Here is a 24,049-nt window from a genome sequence, read left to right as displayed (position 1 = left end):
GACTGTCTAAATTTATTATCTAGCTATTTCTAGTGCACATTTGGAAGGACTCCAGCTCTTAAACAGCTGTTCGTTAATGAGCGTATCTTCCACATAATTAAATACAGGTTTCTGTCTGCTGATGAACACAAGGAAAAAATGTCAGTTAAAAAAATTATTAGTATAGAAAAGAATGAACGCACTTAATTAGAAGACCAGACATATAACACTAAAAAAATAAGTTGAAAATATAGTCACTTTGGAGACTCAGGCTGAAGGTTAATGGCAAACCTACTGTGTAAGTTTCAACTTGATTTCATCTATGGACTGCAAATAGCTTGAATATACATTTTCAAACTTGAAAAGCAGCTTTTGGTAAGAGTAGGTGCAATCTTCCAAGTTGGCCATTATGGCAGCCCAGCCTTGATGCTGAAGATGTTCATCATGTACGAGACCTTCACAAAAGGAGCAAAGTTTCTTGGCAACCTCATACATTTCCTAAAAAAAAAAAAGAAAGAAAAAATCCAACAAAAATTGCAAATCACTTCAGATTATTAATGTTTTATATAATTACCACAGTAAAGTGAGACATTTAGAAAATATTAATACAAAATGTGTTTAATACAGACATTTAAAAATGGTACACTTTAAAACTTCAACCAAAAATAACAAAGCTTCCTTTATTTTTAAATTAAAAAAAAAAAAATAGATGACAAAAAAGTGTGTAGATGTTTTTCTGAGAAGTATCTTCAAAACAGGCAGGTGAAAGTTGCAGCTCCAAATAAACCTTATAAAATTAATTAAATGCTGTTAATATAAAATATTCAGTACACACATACATGAATAATAATGCTTCTACTAATCCAACAGAAGGAGCTGGCAAACAAGGTCCATTAAGGAGAAAACAATTGGTGAGCCAAGCAGAAGCTCAGAACAAGACAATGAATTGCAAGAACTGGCAGCAGAAGCGCAGGTGCATCAGATGCAAGAAGAAATGCATGAAGAAAACAGCAGTGCATATAATTAGTTGAAGTCTTCCACTGATTAATAAACCAGATGCAGCATGATGAGCAGTAGTGCAGAGTGTCCACAAAGCTCTAAAACATGCCCTGAGACATGGTATATGCAAACCAGTGTGGAATATTTTCTGTTAAACAACTGGATGACAGAGGCATTTTACTGCCATAGGTGAGAATTACAACACAACTTGGCAGAGTTAAAACAGAGACCTACACATGGCAAGTACCATATCTTACTAAAAGCGTACTAACAGCAATGCCTATTAAATTCCAAAGTTTTAACTACTAGTAGAAAAGTAACTATTTTAAGTTTACCAATTTAAGAAAAAAGAGACTGTCCCCCCCTCAAAGTGCCTACTAATCAAATACCAAAATGAGGAAGTAAAACAGAAGTCATACAATAAATCCTTCAGCTCAATACTACATCAATAACATACTACATGGAAAATATTCTCCTGACCATATGCGAATGCTGGGTTTTAATATCTATCTACTCTCCAAGAAACAAAATTGTAGTACTTTTTGCAGGTAGAGCATACTGTTGAACTAGGACTGAACACATAACCTTCCTCTGCTCTAGTATGTGTGAGAAAACCACGCATGGAGAAAAGTTAAACAAATACAGCGAGTAAGCAGTGTTAAAAACCCAGCACATTAGTATATTTCAGAACTTATTTGCTGCTGAACATACAGCAGCACATATGCATACATAAAGAAGAACTTTGAGCCCAACAATATTTATCTTCCACAAAAGCGCAGAACATTTTATCTGAACTTTTCACAATTAACACTGACGAAACCTGAAAGTTACAAACACCCCCCCTCTTTTTAAAGGTCCAAGCTTTGTCTCAAGCAGCATGACAAAATTCCACTGCCCTTCAAATCACTGGTATCTAAGCTATGGGCAGATGAAAAATGAATATACAAGCATACTTGCACATGAAACTCAAAGGAAACCAAAAGCTATTACAAGTTTCTATCACTCTGTAGTAAATACACTATTTATCTTGTTGTTTTCTGAGCTTTAGTCACTTTCTATGCACATGAGAATAAGGATTTCAAGTTTGAAAAAAAAGAGTCATTTGATGCATGAGCTCTCACTTCTTAAAGTCAAAATCAACCAGTAAGACAACTGGGACAGTATCCAGATAGTTCCAAAACCTGCAAGTCATTTTCTTCAGACTATTTCTAGTCCAACCATACAATTTTAGTTCACACATGCTGACTAATGTGATATTGACAACTTGAACAACTTTGTATACAAGTTACTTCAAGGCAAATTCCACAGCACATAAAAAGGCAGAATTACTGTTTCCTCAATTATCATATTGAGAACTAAAATAACAGGCTGTTTTACTCTAAGGTATACTAAAAAAAGACACCAAAAACATGAAGCTGAAAAGGTATGTCCTCATTGTGTTCTAATACATGTCCTGGGAATGTACACAAGTATTTTACTTTCAACTCACTAACACTATTCTCAAATTCAACCTTCTTCCAAATTACTGGGAACAATTCCAAAAGTGAGGGCATACGCAGAACCACACATTAGTTCAAAGACTAAAACACTATAAGCCATCTTCAAAACCAAAATTGATCATGAAGACTTTGAATGTAGTTCCTTCAAGTGAGTATCACAGTTTACTGGGGAAAATAAAGACAGGACTTCAAACAAAAAAGTTTCTTTAAAAGGCCTGGCTTGAGACTTTTGTTAGTTCTGTTTTCCTTCGGACAAACTCACTTTGCATGGCACAGCTCAAATGTGTAATACAGAAATGTATACACTAGGCTTCATAGGACAAGACTTTCCACCCTGAGTCATGCGCTTAACTAGTGGTCAGCATTTGCTTTTTTAGCTAGATCTATGTACTCTGTTCACAATGGAAGTAAGAAGTTGTAAATTTGTGATGTCCTATAGAGCTTCTAATACATAATTCTGGATACTCCCTTGAGAATCTAAGTTTTGTCGGTTTAATATTTTAGTTTTAACAAGGTTGTTTCCTGAGCAAAACACTTTCAAACACAAAACAGAAGTCACAAATTACCAAATTTAGTGAGGAAAAAAAAAATCATTACAATTGATCTTGCTTGTTACGCTACTGATGACCAACACTGACACACTGTATATAGGAGTCTAACCCGTAGCGATTTACCCAAATTTAACCAAACTAGAAGCTTGTGTCCCAGCAGTCTGACTCCTAGAAAAGGGAGAGCAAACAGAAGTATCTCCTAGAGTGGCAAATTCATATGTCTTTATTTTTCAGAAACCATGTAACAGAAGGGCAATCTAATAAGTGTCAGGATCTGTCATAGAACAAAGACATGCCCAAAGAAACCGTGATATAAAAATATTCTAATACCACTTAAGCATTCAACCAGGTATTCATTGCCAGATGAGCTGAAGCTCCTTGTTGTAAATGTGGGAGACATGAAAAAAATATCCCCTTGTGAAAGCAATCAAATACAACGAGACAAAAGTTTTTTTTTCTGAACTATTTAGAGCTCAAACTGAACTAACATTGAGCTCTAAATTCATTAGCCTGAAACCAGAGCTAAGTTTCTTTCAAATAACATGTTTTCAAAGTCACCTGCAAGCTAACAAACTACAAGTCAAATTGTACAACTAGAGACATGACTGTTTCAGGGCACATACACACGATACTACAACAAATCCTCCCAAAGTTATTTTTACATCTTTATTCCAAGTGCCAAAGAAATTATCTCTGAGTGTGGGGGAGCAAGCAGTAGGATTCTGTCTGCATGGGCAAACCCGAAAACAATCTGTATCTGCAGGAACCCACTACTGATTTTGATGCTGGTTCCCTAGGAAATGTCATGAAATAAGCTCATTACTTTCAAACAATAAGGAATATTACTCTGAATTTAGGGGGAGACCAAGTATACCATTCTAACAAACCACATAGAGTAACTATTTGTCCACTTATCAGAACTGTTTTAGTCTTAGAATATACTAAGCAGATAACACAGGGAACAAGCGTGGCAGTATTCTGACGTCGAGCTTGTGAGAAACTACAAGAGTCAACAGTGTGAGAACAAGCATTGGTGGAAAAATACAAAAAGCAAGGACTGTATACTAACTGATACATCAAGGACAGGGGAGTAACTTGTGATAGACCAAAAAATGCAGCAATTTTGGTGGGAACACAAGATATGTTGCTTATGTAATGACTAACTTAGCAAATCAGCAAATGCTTGATCAAGCATCATAGCAAGTATAAATGCAAGCCTGAATTTGTAATAAATGTCTCTCTTTGCACCTTTAAAGCGAGTCCTTGCCTCATTTGCTACAAATGGAATAGTGACTTTCAATGCGGCTGTAAAGGAAGCAGTCGTTCCGGTAGCGAAGCCCAATCGAACCAGGACCAGGAAACAGAGCCAGGGAAACGGAACCGGGAACCAAGAAAGTAGCATCCATCATCGAGAGAAGGTGAGTGATTGGGAACCGTGGGTGGGAAGTTATCCCTTGAACAAAGACAAAGCCTAGATGTCCTTCAACATTTATCAAGAAAGTAAAATCAGGACATACCATGAGTCCTATCAGTGACTTTATTAGTATGGATTGCTAATCATGTGCCAGACTTTCCTACAACTGGTACATTTCAGCTGGAGGCACGGCACACAGTTGGACAAGAACTATTTGAACAGGTAGAGACTGGAGATAATGCTGCTTGTGAAGATCTATCTACTTGGAGGAAAAATGATGACTACTTTAAAAGCAACTCGGAAGTAGTTCTGCAGGTCACAACTACCTGTGAACCTTCTGTTCCTCCCTTGCCAGGGAAGGAGGGGGATCATGTAACTGTATCGGGCAAAAATGCACTACCCATGGATGCAGTAGCAGAGAAAGGGCTGGCTGATAACAAAGCCCCCACTGGTATGCTACTGCAAATGCTTTTTACGAAAGACGGTTTTGTGGGAGTCAGCCGACAAGCTCCTTGATCCTGGCCTGATGGACCTGGAGCGAGAGCTTGATTTATTTCCCCCAGATGATACCTTGCAACCAAAAATGCACACTAATTTAACCATGTGGCATAAATTGAGAGAAGAGGCTTTGAAAGCAGAAGACTGGAAAGTGGTTACGGCATGCCCTGTGATCTATCGCAAATGGCAAACTCCAGGCTTTCAACAGGTATCTTATGATGTTGTAAAGGAATTACGGACATTAGCCAAAGAAAATGGGGTTACTTTGTCATTTGTTATAAATTTTTTGGAAGTGTTAAGCTTCTCCTACATACTTACTCTGTATGACTGGCTTTCTCCATTGAAAACGATTTTAACCACTACTCAATATACTGCAAGGCTATCTGATTTTTGGAATAACTGTACTATAGAGACTGTTGATAATGCATATCAGCAAAGAGGAACTGATTGCAGTCATTTAGCTGGGGAAGGTGCCCACACTTTGCCAGAGAATCAAGTTGCACATCCAAGAGACATATATGGTGTTGTAGTAAAACTAGCAATGAAAGTAGTTCAGAAGTTACTGGAGGGTGGGAGAGATGCCAATATGGCCTTTTCAAAAATCTTGCAAGGATCACAAGAACCTTATGTGCAGTTTTTAGACTACTTGCAAACTGCTTTGGAGCAACAAATTGATAATGACTCAGCTCATGAGTTGTTAATAAAACAATTGGCTTTTGAAAATACTAATGCTGATTGTCTCTGTGTGTGTTACAGGATATGGGAAATAGAGACAGGTGTACTATAGCAGACATGGTGAGAGCATGTCAAAACATATGGTCAACTGAACATTATACCAGTTCTCTAGCTACTGCCTTAGCAGGACGGTTACAAGTATCGGGAACAAAACTGAAATCAAGATGTTTTTGTTGTGGAGCCCTGGGTCGTGTAAAGAAAGACTGCACAAAATATGTATACCAGACTTCAAAGGCTGTACCTCCTAGAGACTATCCAAAATGAGGAAAAGGCAGGCACTAGGCGAGTGAATGTCGTTCAAGGGTTAATACGAAAGGGGAGCCAATTAACCCTTCCCAGGGAAAAAGGAGGGGGAGGCGGGACCGGAGGAGTGTCGGCTGCTGGGCGCCGCCTCCGCCCGGCTGCTCCGCTCCATCCCCTCCCGACGGCCGGTGCTCCTCACGGCGTTTCGGCTGCTGCCCGCCCGCCTCGCCTGGGCGTTGCGGAACCTGTCCACCGCCCCGTCCCGCTCGGGCTCGCCGCCTGCTCTGGAGCGGGTCGCCGCCACCTGGCCCGGCCGTCCCCTGCTGGGCTGCTCTGCGCATAACGCGCACAGAGCACTCGGATTTCCCCTTCTGAGCCGGCAAGGAAGACCAACACCGTTTTTCACTCTTGTGCTAGCACTTCTGTTCTGTCTTTACAATGGATACTTGCAAGGTCAAAGTTTAAGCAACTATGCAAAGTACTCTTCAAGCTGGTTGAAAGATCCACGTTTGATAACAGCTTTAATAGGGTGGTTGGTCGGCACAGCAATCAATATTAATTCTTATATTCTCAGAAATCTGAAAAAATCTGGAGAAACAATACCAAGAGTGCGTATCTGAGTTGAGCAAAACAGAGAGTATATGATGCTATGGAACAAAAACAGGGATGGTGATGCTGTTTGGCTGGCACTCATAGCTAGTAAATTCCAACCATTTGCAGTACTGTTTCAATGCGACAAATCATTAAGTGATTCTGTAAGAGTGTTGGAATGGCTTTTTCTCGCTCACATACCAATGAAAACAGCTTAGACAATTAATGAAATGTATGCAAAACTGATAAAGGCAGAGAACGTTTATATGCTATGGACAGGACAGACCCAGAATGTATATTTATTCCTACAACAAAAGAGAATTTACATACATTTATTAACCGAAGATGAGAATTTCCAGATTGAATTGCCAATAGACAGAGGGAACATATTAGTTCCTTACCCTCAACATAGACTTTGGGCTGAAATTGGTAATTTACCATTATACAGCAAATGCTGCTGTCAGAAATGACCAGTAAACAGCAAGACTGTTTTTACTGATGCCTCCGGTGACTCACAAAGTTGTAATTACGCGGCTAAACTCAGAAACCTGGTGCTGGGAACACAAGGTAGAAAAAAAGAGATTAAGTGTCAATACAAGTTGTTGAACTAACAGCTGTTAGGATGGCTTTTGAGGTGTTCTGTAGTGAACCTTTGAATGTTGTAACTGATTCATATTATGCAGCAGGCATACTTAACCACTTAGAAGCTTCTTTTCTCAAGGAAGTGGATAAACTTCTTCATGACTGAATTGAGAATGTCATGGTTTCTAATAAATCATAGATGTCATGATTTTTATGCAATGCACAACTGTTCTCACACTGCCCTTTCAGGACCTCTTGCAGAAGGCAATAGGAGAGCTGATGCACTAGCTCTGCCACTTACTGTGCCTAAAGCCTTTGAGCAAGTTAAATTATCACATGAATTCTTTCACCAGGATGCAAGGTTGTTAAAACAACAATTTCAAATTACAATGGATCAGGCCAGGAGCATTCTTATGTCCTGCCCTGATTGTCAACAGTTCACACCTATGCCATCCAAAGAGGATGTTAATCCACGAGGTATTACTGCTAATGAAATATGGCAAACTGATGTAATGCATTATTTGGAATTTGGTGAACTCAAATAGATACATGTTTCTGTAGACACTCATTCCAGATTTCTCGTTGCTACCGCACACACTGCTGAAGGAGCACATGATGTCTGTAAACACTGGTTAACATGTTTCGCTGTTTTAGGAGTTCCACAATGCATAAAAACAGACAGTGGTTCAGCTTACTGCTCCAGCAAAGCTCACTTCTTTTTAAATGAATGGGGCATTTACCATATTACGGGAATACCTCACCAACAGGGCAAGCTATAGTAGAATGAGCGCATAGAGACTTTGAAGCTATGCTAACTAAACAGAAGAGGGGAGAGCCTGGCTTCTCATCCCAGGAGCATTTATGTCAAGGTTCTTACGTTCGGAATTTTTTGAACTGTAGTGATACTGGGTGTAGTAGCTACGAATGGCAACATAGCACCAGCATACCAGAACAGCAACGGCCTCTAAGGATGGTAAAAGATTCTGTGTCTAAGGAATGGTCAGGACATGTTGATCTAATAACCTGGGGATGGGCTATGCTTGTATCTCTGCAGGTTCTCAAGTGAAATGGATTGTGTCAAAATGTGTAGGACCTTATGTTGCCTCCTCATTGGAGTCTTCAGGTGGCCTGTCAACAGAGGACTGATTCAGTAAGAAAATGTATGGCTTACCTTAGCTAACTTAACCCGTGCAACTATGCTCTGTGTTTCTTTGTCCACACCAACAGATCCTTTTCGTACATGCTTAACAGGAGTGTCAGTAACAGAAAGATGTTTAAGTACCTTATATAATGGAACTGTTGGAAGAAATTGCACCAAGCCAGGAGTTATGCAGCCATGGTGGTGGTTTTGGGATACTTCGAAACAGGCTGCCAGGGAAAAAGCTACATGGTATTGTGATAAATTGTACAAGTTCAATGACTCTCCTGCATTGCTCCTTGAAGCACAGGAGTTCCACCTTATGGGCACCTATTTGCTTTTATCTAAATTTCACAACACATCAGTATCTAAATAGTTTAGGGTTTGATGTGTCCCCTACAGACATACATGTCAATCACTCCCTGTGGTGCAATACCACAAATGTTGGCCAAATCAGATTCAGAATGTGTAGCAGAGAAAATACAGAGAATGAAAGAAGGTACAGAGAAAGTATAGCCAAGAAGGTAGAGTGGATATGTCAGAGAGCAGAGGTTTTAGTCTAGTGGCAGGAAAAAGGGATTCAAGATAAAGACTCAAAATCCAGACTGGAAAGAAATTGACCTGATGTTAAAGATGTTGTTTGATAGTATCGAGAGGGAGATGTTTGTGAAAACTGGTAAAAGGTTTGTCGAAGAACAGGTATTGGCAGGCAATATACAGGGAACATTAGATCAAAACTGTCCCTTGGCAGATCCAGAGTGAGATCCTAATATCCTTATATCGAGGGACAGCCTGAATCGTTATCGACAGTGATTTTATATGGGATTAGACATGCTATGCCTAAAGTCATAAATATGCCAAAACTTTTTGAGATTAAACAGGATCATAAGGAATCTCCTACTGAGTTTTTAAACCATCTTAAAGAGACAGCTCAAATATACTAATACAGATCCTGAACAGGGAAATAGAATTCTTAGTTGACACGGGAGCTCATTATTCTGTGTTAAACACTATGCAGGGAAAATTAAGTAATGATTCTGTAACAGTTATGGGTGCCATAGAAAATTGTGAAACATGGCGTTTCTTTAACCCAGTGCTTAGAATGTTTGTATGTTGAGTTTTGTTACTTATTCTGATTTCATACCACGTGTCTTATCCCGTGTACAACGAATGATTGAAAAAAAGCTGTAATCGTGTAATGGCTATGCAATTACATGCTGCTATGGCTATGCAATTATTAAAAAAAAGAGGAAGGAGATGTGGCAGTGTTCTGACATCAGGCCTCTGAGAGACTACAAGAGTCAGTGTGAAAACAAGCATTGGTGGAAAAATACAAGAAGCAAGGCCTGTATACTGATTGATACATCAAGGACAGGGGGGTAACTTGTGATAGACCAAAAAATGCAGCAATTTTGGTGGGAATACAAGATATATTGCTTATGTAATGAATAACTTAGGAAATCAGCAAATGCTTGATCAAGCATCATAGCAAGTATAAATGCAAGCCTGAATTTGTAATCAATGTCTCTCTTTGCACCTTAGTCCGTGCCTCATTCACTACAAACAAGAACACTCTGATAAACCATTATTTTATTTTTAATGCTGTATGGAAGAGGTGGGGTCAAAAAGAAAACACTGTTTCAGTCAGTTCTACAACCCTGCTTTCAAAAGGGGAAGGTGTGCAGCAAGAAAATGCTGTAGTGAAGCTTTTTGCTTCCTTTGGAGTATCTGTGTAGCTAAAAAGTAGTTCAGAAATTAAAAGCTATACAGCTGTATCTTATCACTCCCTCACTACTGAAACACATCTTCAAGTGATTTGGCTTGTTCTTCCTACCATGTCCGTAGACAACAATTCTGGGGAGACTTCCTAAGGCCACTACAGAAGGATCAAGACTGATCTATTTCACATAACTCATGTGGCAGATCCAGCTGTCCTGATAAAGACCAGGGCAACTAGTATGGCAGCCACTGGTTCTTTTATTTTTGTGCCTTTTTTACCCCAGCATGGCAACTGTCACATACACACCTTGGCTGGGTGCTGACCTCCACACACCCACCAGGGTATGGCGCCCACAGTCACACATAGCCCTCCAGCAGGAAAGCGAGGGAGGCAAGACCCCCCACTCAACAGACAGGGTCCCCAGTCAATGGGCACCTCAGCCCAGAAAAGCTTCTGGTCCATGTCCAAATATTATCACAGCTCAGATCCAAACAGTTTATAAATAGTTCTCCTGCCAAAGAGCCTCTTTGAGTGGTCTGAAAGCAGAGGAACTGTGATTGAAATCTCTACCCTCAGACTGGGACACCATCTGAGGAAACCTCCTGAGATTGATAGCCCTCAAACTCGCCCTTGGTGAGCGACCAGTACTTCTGGATATAACCTTGAGTGAGTTCTTGCCCCTTCGGGCAAGCAATTATATCTTCTGACTGTCCTTGAGAGAGTTTTCCCTTTGTGAGTGTGTGCACGTGCTTTGGATCATCATTCTTGTGAGTCACCATGTAGTAGAGTCATACAATCATTTTGGTTGGAAGAGAACCTTAAGATCAAGCCCAACCACAACCTAAATTTAGCACTAAACTGTGTCCCCAAGAGCCTCATCTATACGTTTTTCTAACACCTCCATGGAAGATGACTCCACCACTTCCCCAGGCAGCCTGTTCAAATGCTTCACAGACCTTTCCATGAAGGGACTGGGAACTGCTGGAGAGAGTCCAGCACAGGGCAACAAAGATGATTAAGGGAGTGGAGCACCTCCCTTATGAAGAAAGGCTGAGGGAGCTGGGTCTCTTTAGCTTGGAGAAGAGGAAGCTAAGGGGGGGACCTTATTAATGTCTATAAGTATATAAAAGCTGAGTGCCATGAGGATGGAGCCAGGCCCTTCTAGGTGGCAAACAATGATAGGACAAAGGGTAATGGGATCAAGCTGGAACACAAGAGGTTCCACTTAAATTTGAGAAGAAATTTCTTCTCAGTGAGGGTGACAGAGCACTGGAACATGCTGCCCGGGGGGTTGTGGAGTCTCCTTCCCTGGAGACATTCAAGACCCACCTGGACATGTTCCTGTGTGACCTCATCTAGGCATTCCTCCTCTGGCAGGGGGATTGGACTAGATGATCTTCTGAGGTCCCTTCCAATCCCAAACATACTGTCATACTGTGATGAAATGTTTTCTAATATCTAATCTTAACCTCCCCTGGTGCAACTTGAGACCATTTCCTCTCCATTTATCACTAGCTACTCAAGAGAAGAGACCAACACCCTCCATGCTACAGCCTCCTTTCAGGTAGTTGTAGAAAGTGATACAGTCTCCTCTCAGCCTCCTTTTCTCCAGGCTGAACAGCCCCAGTTGCCTCAGCTGCTCCTCATCAGACTTGTGCTCCAGACCCCTCACCAGCTTTGTTGCCTTTCTCTGAACTCTCTCCAGCACCTCAAAGTCTTTCCTGTAGTGAGGGGCCCAAAACTGAATACAGTATTTGAGATGCAGCCTCATCAGCACCAAGTACAGGGGGACAATCACTTCCCTAGTCCTACTGGCCACAGCAGGACTAGTAACAAGATTAGTAATAAAACCCCGACTGGCACATTGGACTTGCACGGAGAGTGCTAAATGTTATTGGAGTGCTGACTGGTTTTGCAATTGTTCCTGTTGCTCACTGGTTTCTGTGGTTTTGATTTGGTGTTACCACGAAATAAAGTCTGAGTTTATCTGTCGCTTGGGTTAGTTTTGTGCACCTCTGTGACAAACAGTATGTCTGTATGCAGAAAAGAATTCAGCAGCTCTCTGCTAAATGAATACAGTGTAAAAACTGAATTATGTGAGGCATCTAAATAAAGGTCTGCAATACAACATTTTTAACACTTCTCAGTAAAGTTGCCAGCTCCAGCATAGAAAATGAAGCCTGCCTAACAACAGGCTTGCTTTTGTCATTGATTTTTCACAGGTCCTCTCAAGGATAGCTGGCAGACGCCCAGAGCAAAAATTTAACTTCAGTTACATAGCTTGTAAAGCTATGTCCATCTTGGCTATAACCACATACCTACAACAGTGACAGCTTTACCACAACACTGGAATGTGGACCTCAAGAAGCACCACTACCAGTACAAAACTAGAATAAATCCAGGCTAATCTCAACTTGCTGTAAATAAAGGCATCTTCACTTCCTAATTTGTCAAGAAATTCACAGGCCCAACAGAAAGATTTTTATCTTTGGCTGGGCGCTTTAACAGAACATTTATTTGAATTATTTCCTTCAATCATAATAATTTAGGTGATTTATCTGATTACAATTACTTCTGTTTAGGATGTTTCAATCAAAATCAGTAGAAGGAACAAAGTATGTTTTATCTAAAACAGAAATTAACTGCCATTGATTTCAAGATACTGTCTTTGCATCCTACTGTCATAATTCTGCTCATGTGAATTAAGAAAATATGGGAAGATCTGTTTGTCTTAAGTGGTCTTTGGACTTACCTCTAAAGAACAAAAAGTTCTCAGGAAATGCAGGGTTCTTTCCATTCTCTACAACCCTGTAGTAAAAGGAAACAAGTCAAAGTCCTCTATTGCCATGTGTCTGAAATCCTGTAGAAAGGACTCCTTATAGGTTTCAGTCACCCTAAAAATCAACCTCAAACCAAAAAAAAAGATCCTTGAAAGTGAAATTACACATGCCCATACACTATAACAGCAGATTAGCACTTCCACAAAAGGTTACTGTTATCTTGCTTACCAAAATTAGTAACCAAGACCATTATCTATAATGTATATAGCTCCAACTAAAACATCAATAAAGCTAACTAGATAAATCAACTTCAAGATTTTATCTTTTAAAATCTGTAATTGGAACACTTAACTTCACTGTGAGAGAGACTTGGATATTTCACGGCAATTTCTCTCCTTTCATTAGACAGCTCATTATTCCATTCTCCTTTAATATTCATCATTTTTGGTGACCGCATCCTTCAGACATTTCTCCACACAGTACACAACTTACTACATACTCAGAACAAGTTATTCTGCAAGTCATAACTTTATGACTTTCTTCAGTACTGTTTTCACTGGCTCTTCACTCCAACATTAAAAGTGAGCTTAGAGAAGTCAAGTGACAGAGTTCACCACAGAAGAAAATACTGAGAAGCTGACATAAACCACCACAGCCAGGGAAGCAAACCATGGTGCAAGGTAAGTGGTAACTTCTACTAGCTTGATTCCAAGCCACACAAATCATCTTCTCCTGGTGAATTTTCTAAAGGCTTGAACTAACAGTTCTGGTTACAAAGGCCAACCAAAACAAATGCTGTATCTTTTAGTATGCCTTAGGGTAGATCTGTCAGTATGCTGTAGAGTAAACTGAAACCTACTCCATTTTTACCCTATACCCTAACACCCATCCAGCTGCACTACTTTAAAAGATATGAGATTGATCATTAATCTCAGTTACAAACAAGTCTGGACTTTTGTGAAGGAGCCAGAACTGTGTCTATTAGACTAATAATGCTATTCATTCTTTTTAGCTAAATTAATTTAGCTACACAATTGTTACAGACATTACAACACCTAAAAGAACATTAAAATTTTAAAGTAACTCTTTCCCAAACGGTTTCAAAACAGCTTTCTAGTAGAACTGAAAGAGCATTTCTCTAAATAGTATACAAGCAGCTTTCAGGAAGAATGACTGTATTTCTTGGCTTAAGTATTATGAAGTGATTGGAAATAAACCAAGAATGATCTAGGTATGATGACTACAGCCACAGTTTTAGGCAACCAAGTGAAATGACCACATAGTTTCTCATCCTCATTTCTATTTCTCAAAGAAAAACTGACCAGAATTGACAGTTTGATGATGACAGCAACAGCATCACCTGAAACATAAAATATATCCACTAACAAAATGGCCAAGTTTCAATATCCTTCTTCTAGGACAAACAACACAGGAATTTCAGCTGGATCACTAACTGAAAAAAAAGTCCTTTCCTAAAGGCTAAGCTACCAGAAATCATTTTAAGCAACAGTGTTAAAAGACCTCAAGGTTAGATAAGATTCACACAACATAGTTTATCGTGCAACGCACTGTGTAGAGAACAACTTATCTCCTCCTAAGCTGGTGTGTACGTAACTTTTTACAAACACATTGTGCACCTCATTGTCCACATACTGCAGCTCAAGGCCAAAACTGCTGAACTGGAAGAGAGGTGGGAAATCAGGCTCTTTGTAAAAAGGCACGCTACAGCCCTTTAGGTACAGACATCTCAAAGGGAAGTTTTTAGTCAAAGGGAAACTGAGACACTGAGACATAAAATGAAGATAGGCTTAGAAGGTTGCTTTAACTGACATTTAAAAGCCAGACAGTAGATACCGCAGACACTGACCAGAAAAGATCTGATTGAAAGAAGTTTGTAAAACAAAGATATCATGCCACGTTTAATTGGTAAAGGAAAAAGTTTATGTAACAGACATAACTTCTTTAAAGCTACTGAATCTTTACACTGTGAATTCTACCTAATGAGATCTTGGTGAATCAACAGGAACTTAAAATCTGTATAGATGTTATATCATGAAAGCAAAAAGAAAGAATAAAATGAGATCTTGATATGATAATCACAGTACAGTACAGTGGAAAGCCAAACAAGAGGTAGTAAGTTTCCCACAGGAATGATTTTTGGTTAGTAGGTATTAAATCTAAACAAGGCTACATGTAAGTTAAGAAAAATAGTTTCAATTGGGAAAAAAAATTATGGCTGCTTTTACATATACCTATACCCTATACATATATGGACACAAGCCCATAAGGATGCCAAGGCCTCCACTGTGAACTGAAAGATTACTTTTATTCATATCTGAATAGTAACTACAGATATCTGAAAATTATGACCAAAAAAACGCAGAAAGCAAAAGTATAATTTAAATAGATAACTGTCAGCTTTAGACAGGCAAAAAATGATGGAAAGGCATGGATTAATAAAAATACTTGTTAAAGAGGAAACTAGAACTACTTGTTACTGTAAGAAAAAAAAAAAAAAGCAATATACCAGTGTATACAAAGTATGGGTCAGAAAAAAGTGAACCAGAATTCTCTCTGCACCTTTCCCCACAGTACAAATAAGATTTAAAATAAGGTAAGGTAAAACAAACAAATGAACAACACCTTTCATATAGTTCTACAGCACAGTTGCCAAGCAATATACAGTTCATGACACAGATGCTGAAAGACTTGATTAAATTAAACAGTTTTCAGGCATGCTTAAAATGAGTTAGAAATAAGATAGAAATAAAAGTCTTCACACCCTGAAATATTCATAATCTTCAACACCACGAGCTTGCTTACTACTAAAGCAGACTTAGGGCATGAGGTACAAGAGATGACAAAGAGCTCTTGGACAGGTTAGCAGCCATTTCCTAAGCAATTTTTACTACTTCCTATGCTGTTTACAATTTCATACCAAGTCTGATTTAAAAATCATACTGTATATCCTCTTGGTAGAACAGATGTCAAATTAAATATAAGCTGGTAGCTACAAAATATTCTCCCCCACTTCTACACAGTTATACATCACTGTTTCTTATTGCTGACAAGAATAGGTAAGACTTTCTATCATGAACAATGATGTAGATTGTAACTTTCATTTTCCTAACATAAAACATTTTAATCACATATTAGTAGTAAATATGAATTAATGAAATGTAGTTATGCCAAGTAATTGCAATAGGCAAAAACACTCCATCAAGTACCACCACTCTGCTTTTCTGGTAAAGCAGGTTACTATCTCACTAAAATCAATAAAAAGACAAATCTTGGTTCATTATAAGGTAGATTTCTAGTGCCCATTTTGCAGGAAGTCTTCCATTATTCTCCCAGGTACTCTCAGTGTGCCTTTGGATGCATCAATCTCACAGCTACAGAGGTTCATAGCTTTTATAGGTCCCCCCAGATCCTCATCAATTTTGAGAAGGATTATCCCATACTCCCTCTTCCAGCCAAGAGTCTCATGATGGAACTTGAGGAAGATTAATGTTCTAACCACATTCCCAGCCATCCCTCAGTTTCTTCTGAATTACTGCTCAATATGCTTCAAGCAGGTATCACAAAAAACTGCTTTAGTACAACACTAATACTTAACTCCTTTACACAGTTTCCACACCTTGGTATATGTAAAATCATGATAGTCTATTTGCTCATCTTCCACCATACATGATGGTTTTGTCATTCCCCTGACCTCCCAAAGAAGAACCCAATGCATCACTAACATGCCTAACAGAGCCGATGGTTTTGAAAGACCTCAGTCTTGGGTAAAATTAACTGTGGGTATAGAGGTGTTCCAGATTTAAGAATAATACTACCTATTTAACCTTTAAATAAATGTCTAAGTTTTTCACTTAAGTGTTTTTTTTTTTTTTCTAAGTTATATAATTGTAGCCCTTTTACAAGCAAGGAAGAACAGGAAGAGCGGGGGAACAGAGAATAATCTTTTTCAAGATAAATCTGCAGGCTAAAAACAAAAACTCTATTCTACTTAGATCCACATTTAAAGACCTTTAAATACCAAATTCCACCCTCCAACCCATAATAACATTAACAGGTGCCATCAAGTATTGAAAGATTTTCTTCTTGCAAAACAGTTCAGGATCTCTGTGTCTAGATAAACTTTTCAGTCCCTAGCTAAATATTATAGCTCCAGTTGGCCAATAAAAGCTGTACTCTACGCACAGACTTCGAAGACTATTTCTGAAATATGGGCTTCCCTTACAGAAGGCTTGCCAACCAGAATGAGCTAGTGAAGTTCTAAATAATTAATTAAAAAGCAAAAACATTGCAATAAACTTGTTTGCTCTGCATGTTAACAAATCCTTCAGAATCAAGGAGAAAGAGATGGTAGCATTAACAATTCTTTTCAAGTCTAAGTAGGAGTATTTTTCATAAAACTCCCGGAATATAAAAAGTTTACTCCAGAGGACTTACATCTGTTCTATCAGAGTATACTAACTTTACCAGACCAAAATCAAAATTAAGAATCTTCAAACCAAATTAAGAATCTTCAAGACCACAAAATTAGAGACAGGATGAAGAAAGGAGATAAAATATCAACAATACGAAATGTGGGACTGGGTACTACCACCTTTCATTTCTGTTACCCTAAATACAGCACAAAGACCATAGTAATTACTACAGCCTCACTTTCATACCAGATTAACATTAAACATTTAACATATATCAGTATTGCTGACTTTTATAAGATAATCCTAACACTCCACAAGAAAAAAAAAAAAAAAAAAGGTTTTAAAGCACTTTGAGTTTCAAGCTGCCTAAGCCAGAATCCTCACAGTCTTCAAGGAGCACAAATGAAAACCTCCCACTCCTAGCTGAATTCACATTGATATCCACTCTTCTCGGTATGATGGTCATATGATTCACAGATCCCTAATTACTCAAGGTCCTTGTTACTAAGTCAGCAGAACTGTCAACAGGTGGCAGACAGAGGAAGACAGTCTGCTGGACTCAATCCTGGCCTTAAATCAGACAGTATGTCAAGGTCAGATTATTTAGGCTAACTTTCCCAGTCCTGACAGGTCAGGAAGCCAAGGAGAAAAAACAAATCCAACCCTGTATTATATGCAAGACTTGGCACTTTTGCCTGAATTCAGCTATACAAAAAAGCATCCCCTTAAAGTGCTAAATATACTTTTGGTCTACATTCAAGTTGTCATTGAAACCAAGAAACCTTATTACCAAGACAACAGGCTAAAACATATATTACTATTCATTTTGTTTTAAGTGCTATACATAACCATTTCCTCACTCCTAGCTGTTGGATATTTAAATAATCTTTAGAGACATGAAAAATATTTAATGCATTTATAATACAAAATTTGAAAAGGCAAATTAGGACAGTATTTCCTAACATTAAGAAAAGTAATCCAGCTACTGAAGGCATTGTGTCACTCTCTTGAACATGCAGCCACTCCTGCTGCAATGCACACTTGATATCTTACTGACCATTTTGCAGAAAACTAGTTTCTCCTATCAAAATAATACAAAAGCAATCAAATTGGTAATCTGACAAGTTCGTTTTCTATGTAAGTAAAAGCCAGCACTCAATAATAAAAGACCTGAATTTTAGGAAAAGGAAGCTTAGTTTTATTAATTCCTCAACAGTTGTTTAGACATATAAGATGAAACACAATCTTGGCAAGGTGCTTTTAAAAATTCTACTGCTAATTTTCTACTGGGATTAACATTTTCAAAGTAACAAACTCTTCTGTTTACAGGTTGATGCAGACTGAAGACACTGAAAATAAGGCAGAGCATTAAGGCATGGGTCCAAAGCAAACAGACTGCTTTTATCTTGCAAATGCTGTAAACGCAAGCATCCATAAAGCTCTATTACAATATGCTTTTGAAAAAAGCTTTGAACATGCTGAAGAAACGAACGGATTACAATACCTACCTTAAAATTTCAAGACAAAGGCTCTGAAAAATACAGCACCACTAATATGCTACTCTTACTGTCTTTTGAACAAACTATTTCATAATTTGTAACAAGCCTCCCCTGTGACATTTAAAAGGTTATTTTCCTTTGGTGTACCAGTGCAGTAAGAATTTACTTACCACAGCAAGCTGTGTCCGTGATGCTACCGTATGAAACACTGCAGGCATCATGAGAGATTCTTCTACTTTCAATTCCATCTCATTCTCTGCTGAAAACGTGGTTTTGGGGATAGCTGGTGGACGTTCACACAAGATCATTTCTTTGTTGAATAAAAAAATTGGGTTGGTGTCCTACATTCAAAAAGAAAATGACGCCAAACATTATGGCAACTTATTCTTCAATCACCAATTATTCCATCACGTGGGTAACATGTCTTAAGAACACATTAAGAACTACATCTATAAGCTGAATACATAAACAGCATTTTTTCTAAGCTAAGAAACTCAGCAAATGGTACAATACTTTAAAATCCCTTAGTAAACCATGTTTTTCTTCCCCTAAACATGACAGCTAAGAAGAAAAATGCAGTATGCACTTACTGTTCCAGCACTGTAACTACACACTCTTCTGTCTGGTGCCATACACTCTCCTCCATTGACAACCAGTACTTGGTGCTGAATGGCAATCTTATACTTTGTTTGAATTGCATGTTTCAGATCAGCCACACTGGAAAAAAATGGGAAGAGAAGATGACACTATCAGCATATTTGTGTGTCTAATTTTACATATTCCTGTAATACAGACAGGTGACTTGTCCATATCAAAGTAGAATATTTTAAAAGAAATATTACTTTTTATTCCGCATAAATACATATTTTTAAGTTTTGTAAGTGCTGTGATGTGTTGCACTCTGAATATCCACCTACTAAGCTACCAGCTAAAAGATGACAGCCTCTGCATTACTTTTAAGTTATCAGCAATCTTCTTCCAAGAAGATCTGATAGGATGCTGAAATTCTGTATCAAGTCACATCATGCATTTAGGATAATAACTTTAAAAGTCACATTATGCGCTTTGAATATATACTTGATGAACAAACAGGTGGTTTACTGAAACCCTAGAAGACAACAGCAAGGATATTAACACTTTCTTATGCATAACATAACTGTGAAGCGCAGTATAGCACTTAACAATAACAGGAAATTAAACAATCCATGTATATGCAATAAATTCATATAAACATTACAGACACTTCTAATGCAGAAACAGTACATCAATAAACCATCCCTGGTTTTGTTCACCACTCTTAACCTTTAATTCTAGGTGATGACAAGGTCACATTATTGACTATTTTAGACAGTTCTATGGTTCATTTTGAAGACACAGGCAAAAAGCAAGCTAAGCAAGAATTTACTAATATGATACAGTAACTGACCTAAACTATAACATACTAAGGCAGTACCTGTACAAAGGTATTAAAAAGCTTCAGAGTATCAAGTGAATAATTAATATAGGTATCAATGGTTTTGATACAAATGGTAGGAAGCATAGCCTACATATAGACTAGTTATTTAAAAAATAAAGATCAGTTATCTAAAATAACCATGATTCAATATGACATTGTGAATTCACTACAAATACCTCACAAGCACAAGCTTGTACTCACTAGCTGTGTCACAGTAAGTGCTCATCTATCACCTCCATGGTCTCTGGGAAAATAGCTTGGCCTGTCCATGCATTAGACATGGACATAGGCAAAGAACCCAAGAAAGTTAGCCTTGCTAGATAGAGCAAGTCTACATACACAGATACACGAATAAGTAGTTAAACTCTTCAATTGAAGAGTCTTGAAGAGTCTTCTCAAAGAACTATTCAACTGAACAAAGAGTCAACCCATACCAGACTATTAGGTGCCTCACACACCATGATTTAGCAACAGAATGTCTTCACGTAACTGAAAGCATACAGGGGTGGTGACACATTTGCAAATGACCCAGTAGATTGAGAATGGCTGAGATGAAATGCTATTTCATGTACAAAAACACCCAGAGCATCAATGGCTTTGCAGAAGAGCATGCAAAACCACTCAATGTAGATAGTCCTAGGGCTCTTCCACCCCAAAGAAGTTTCAAAATCCAGATTCACTTATTGAGTCATGAAAATTACAAACAGGAATTCAAGAGAAAAGGAAATAATGGATTTGGGCATGAAATCCATGGCAGAAGTGTTTCAAGCACAATCACAACTCATTCATCACTGACAGAATATAAATACAGCAGGTAAGCTTGGCTCTTGCAAGTTCCAGGGTATACGGGCTATCATGATAAATGATTTACTTATTAGATCAGAATCCTATATGAGAACAAGGGAAAAGGATCCAATACATCCAGTATATCTAGACCTCTCTGAAAGCATCTTTACATTTGCAAGATGCTTTTAATGGGCAGTGAAAAAAAATACAAGCAGCAAAGCTGTCGGGACTTGACTGTGATTCTGTAACTGCTCACACCTCAGGCAGTACAGAGTTCAGAAGTTCATGTGCTACATATAAAATGCTGTAAAATGTTTTGGAGCCTTACAACACAGGACAGAATCATCCTGGACATGAGAGAAAACCCTATCTATATGCCAGTTCTTCAGCATCCAAAAATATTAGAGACTGAACATTTTCTTCAGGATGAGTATATACTGAGAGGTAAAAGAACAGTCCGCAGAATTTCTTCTGTTATACTAGTCAGTAAAAAAGCTGTTTATATAGGAATTCTAAACAGCAATGTCATTCAATAAAAGGTCACATAAGATCAGAAGTCATTCTGACAGTTTTTCCAAAAAGCACCAAACAAAACACCAGACTTGGCTAAGAGCAGGTCATCCTGTCTCACTGCCCCAGAAAGTAAATAATCTCTCCATCCGTTCATGGGACTTCAAATAAACACAGGTACCTTTTCAAGGCATTGAAAACACTAATCAAAAAAAACCCCCAAAATTAACTCAAATACATGAAAACCTAGAAGATAACTATAGGGACTGACCAAAACAAAACTAAGTATCAGCTCTCCAGAACTCAGCATGCAAAAAGTATGCATACACTCTTAAAAATTTATTTTAAAAACAAACAATAGGCAATTAATTTACTTTCTTACTTTTGTACAGCAAGTTCTGTGTCAAAGGTAAGGGTAGTTCCAGTGTTGACCAGAAATACGTATAGCTTCATGATGATTTCTTTAGGTCTCTGAAGTTTATAACTTCCACTGATAAAATCATTTAGAAACTGAAAAAAATTTCAGATGTTAGTTTCACATACAAGTTACAAAAAAGACACTTACATGCTTTTGAAAAAATACTTGTAGATATATAGCAGTGAACACATCAGCTTTCATATTCCACAGTTCTTTACCCGTTACTAAACATATAGATGCTCCTCTGACCAGAAACATGGGCATGGTAAGCCTCTGCATTGGCAGATGGTTAGGAGAACACATGAAAACATACACTGAGGAAAATTTGAGGGGAGGGCAGGGGGAGAGGAAGAGACAACTTTCAGTTGCAGAGGACACCTGACTTTTCTCAATTATGAAATGCATTTTTAAAGCCCCAGGTACAGTTATTTCCAGACATATTTTCTAAATTTAACAAACAGCAGCATGTTCTATGTGCTAAGTTTACTGCTACAAAGTCTATCGGCTCACTACTATCCCTGTCTATATTTTTTTCACTCGGACATATGGAAGTATTAGCAAAATATAAAAATAAACAGCTAAGATAATTTTTAACTTTTAATTCATTATGAACACATACAAAATGTACATATTTTCCTACTTTCAGCACTAGCCAAATCTGTAGCTACTTTGTTCATCACTAATAGTGAATATTGAGTGACTGAGAAGAGCAGTGCAGTTCAACATATTGCATGTTTTTTCAGTCCTGTGCCCTACAAGTATCTGTGTGAACAACTATAAGCACATTTTTCCAATGAATGAAACAGGAAAAAAAAAAATAAATCAAAAAATCAAAAGTTCTGAGACTTTTTCTCTTCTCCCCAACAGGAGCTCGGAAGTTTATTCATAATTTCCCCCACAATAACAAAGCTGTTGCAGAAGTACAACTAGCACTGCAGTCACTCATGACCTGATTTTTTTTTTTTAAATGTAGAAGGAGTTAAGAAAAGTTAAGCTGTAAAAGTTTTAGCTACTCAGCAATATTCTTATATCATTATAAAAACAACTCTTTGGATTAAGTTACTTCACAGGAAGTAGTCCCACTTTCCCTGAAATGTGAACAGGATATACACACAAGGTCTACACAGCCAATTATATTATTGTAAAACTACATGAAATTTGCGTTTATCTCCTTGCCTACAAACAGAAAAACTGAAGAGAAAAATAACAAAAACACCATTAAAATGAGGAAGGGGGAGAGGTTTCACCAGAATAAGTCCAGAAAGTCAAAAGAACTTTCTTTCAAGAGAGTAGCTTTCCACACACTTTTCAAGTATTATAGTACATAAGCTTATAGTATATAAGCTAGTCAGAACATGCATGTTCACAACAAGGCTTCAGAAACAGAATCACATCAAACAAAAAAGCCCCAGTTAAATAATTTGATCTAAACTGAGTGTAGCTGTTCTTACACTTGAACTCTACTGCACTCAGTGGCACCAGTTCCAATTTATATTGGAAAAAGAATAATACACTCTATAAACAAAGTTATTAGACAAACACTGCTGAACATCAAGAACAAGCTAGCAATAATTTATTATTAAATTCTTTGGCCTAGGTTTCACAATAATCAGTCTCACATGTAGAGAGACTTCTTTTCACAAAGGGTAGATTTGGGACCATGGTCCAGGTAGAATAAGAAACAAATGTGTTAAATAATACAATGCTTAAGGTGAGCACCCACCAAAAAAACCTCTCCTCCACCTAAGCAAAGTAAAAGGCTCACACAGTATCTAGTTTTCACATAAATGCTACTTTCTGTAATATCAAGTGATATTTAAGAGATAATCTGTCCAGAAACCTCATGTACATAAAGTAAAATTTTAATAAAACATTTTCCTTTCCACACCTTAACACTAAAACTATTTAAAACACAGAAAGAAAAAAAACATTACTGAGCTCAAAATGCTTATGACAGCATCTGCCACACAGGCATCAGCAGTCTCAAACTTTTTAACTTGAAGCAAAGAAAGAATTACCTTCAGGCACTATACAAAGTTACCACCTTCTTCAAATGCAAAAGGAGAATTAATGCACACATTCGCTTTACTTGATTTTTGGCAACAAAGTAGCATGGCTGTTCAAAGCCAGAGAAGATCTGCAAAGAAAAGATACAGAATGCAATTACAGGTTTTATTAAAACGTCAAGATTTTATGGTCATCAGTGCATCTAACTCAG

General features: G+C 38.0%; 1 protein-coding gene across 7 annotated transcripts in view; it reads right to left on the bottom strand.

Annotated features, from left to right (window-relative positions):
- Positions 1 to 24,049, bottom strand: part of RB1CC1 (RB1 inducible coiled-coil 1) — an 80,093-nt gene that overhangs the window by 42,740 nt on the left and 13,304 nt on the right. For 5 of the 7 annotated variants that reach the window (XM_080338839.1, XM_080338837.1, XM_080338841.1 and 2 more), the window contains 5 exons: positions 23,850 to 23,968; positions 21,796 to 21,923; positions 19,252 to 19,378; positions 18,832 to 19,002; positions 275 to 477 (listed from right to left, as the gene is read on the bottom strand). In XM_080338839.1, coding sequence (XP_080194965.1) covers positions 275 to 477; positions 18,832 to 19,002; positions 19,252 to 19,378; positions 21,796 to 21,866 — 572 coding nt within the window. In that variant the 5' untranslated portion in view covers positions 21,867 to 21,923; positions 23,850 to 23,968. Of the gene's footprint in view, positions 1 to 274; positions 478 to 12,701; positions 12,758 to 18,831; positions 19,003 to 19,251; positions 19,379 to 21,795; positions 21,924 to 23,849; positions 23,969 to 24,049 lie in introns of those variants that run through there. The other 2 variants (XM_080338842.1, XM_080338843.1) reach the window with 2 other exon arrangements.

This window comes from Nesoenas mayeri, assembly GCF_963082525.1.
Source record: "Nesoenas mayeri genome assembly, chromosome: 2".
Taxonomy (NCBI): domain Eukaryota; kingdom Metazoa; phylum Chordata; class Aves; order Columbiformes; family Columbidae; genus Nesoenas; species Nesoenas mayeri.
Note: the sequence above shows the minus strand (reverse complement) of the source record. Positions and strands in the feature narration are given on the sequence as shown.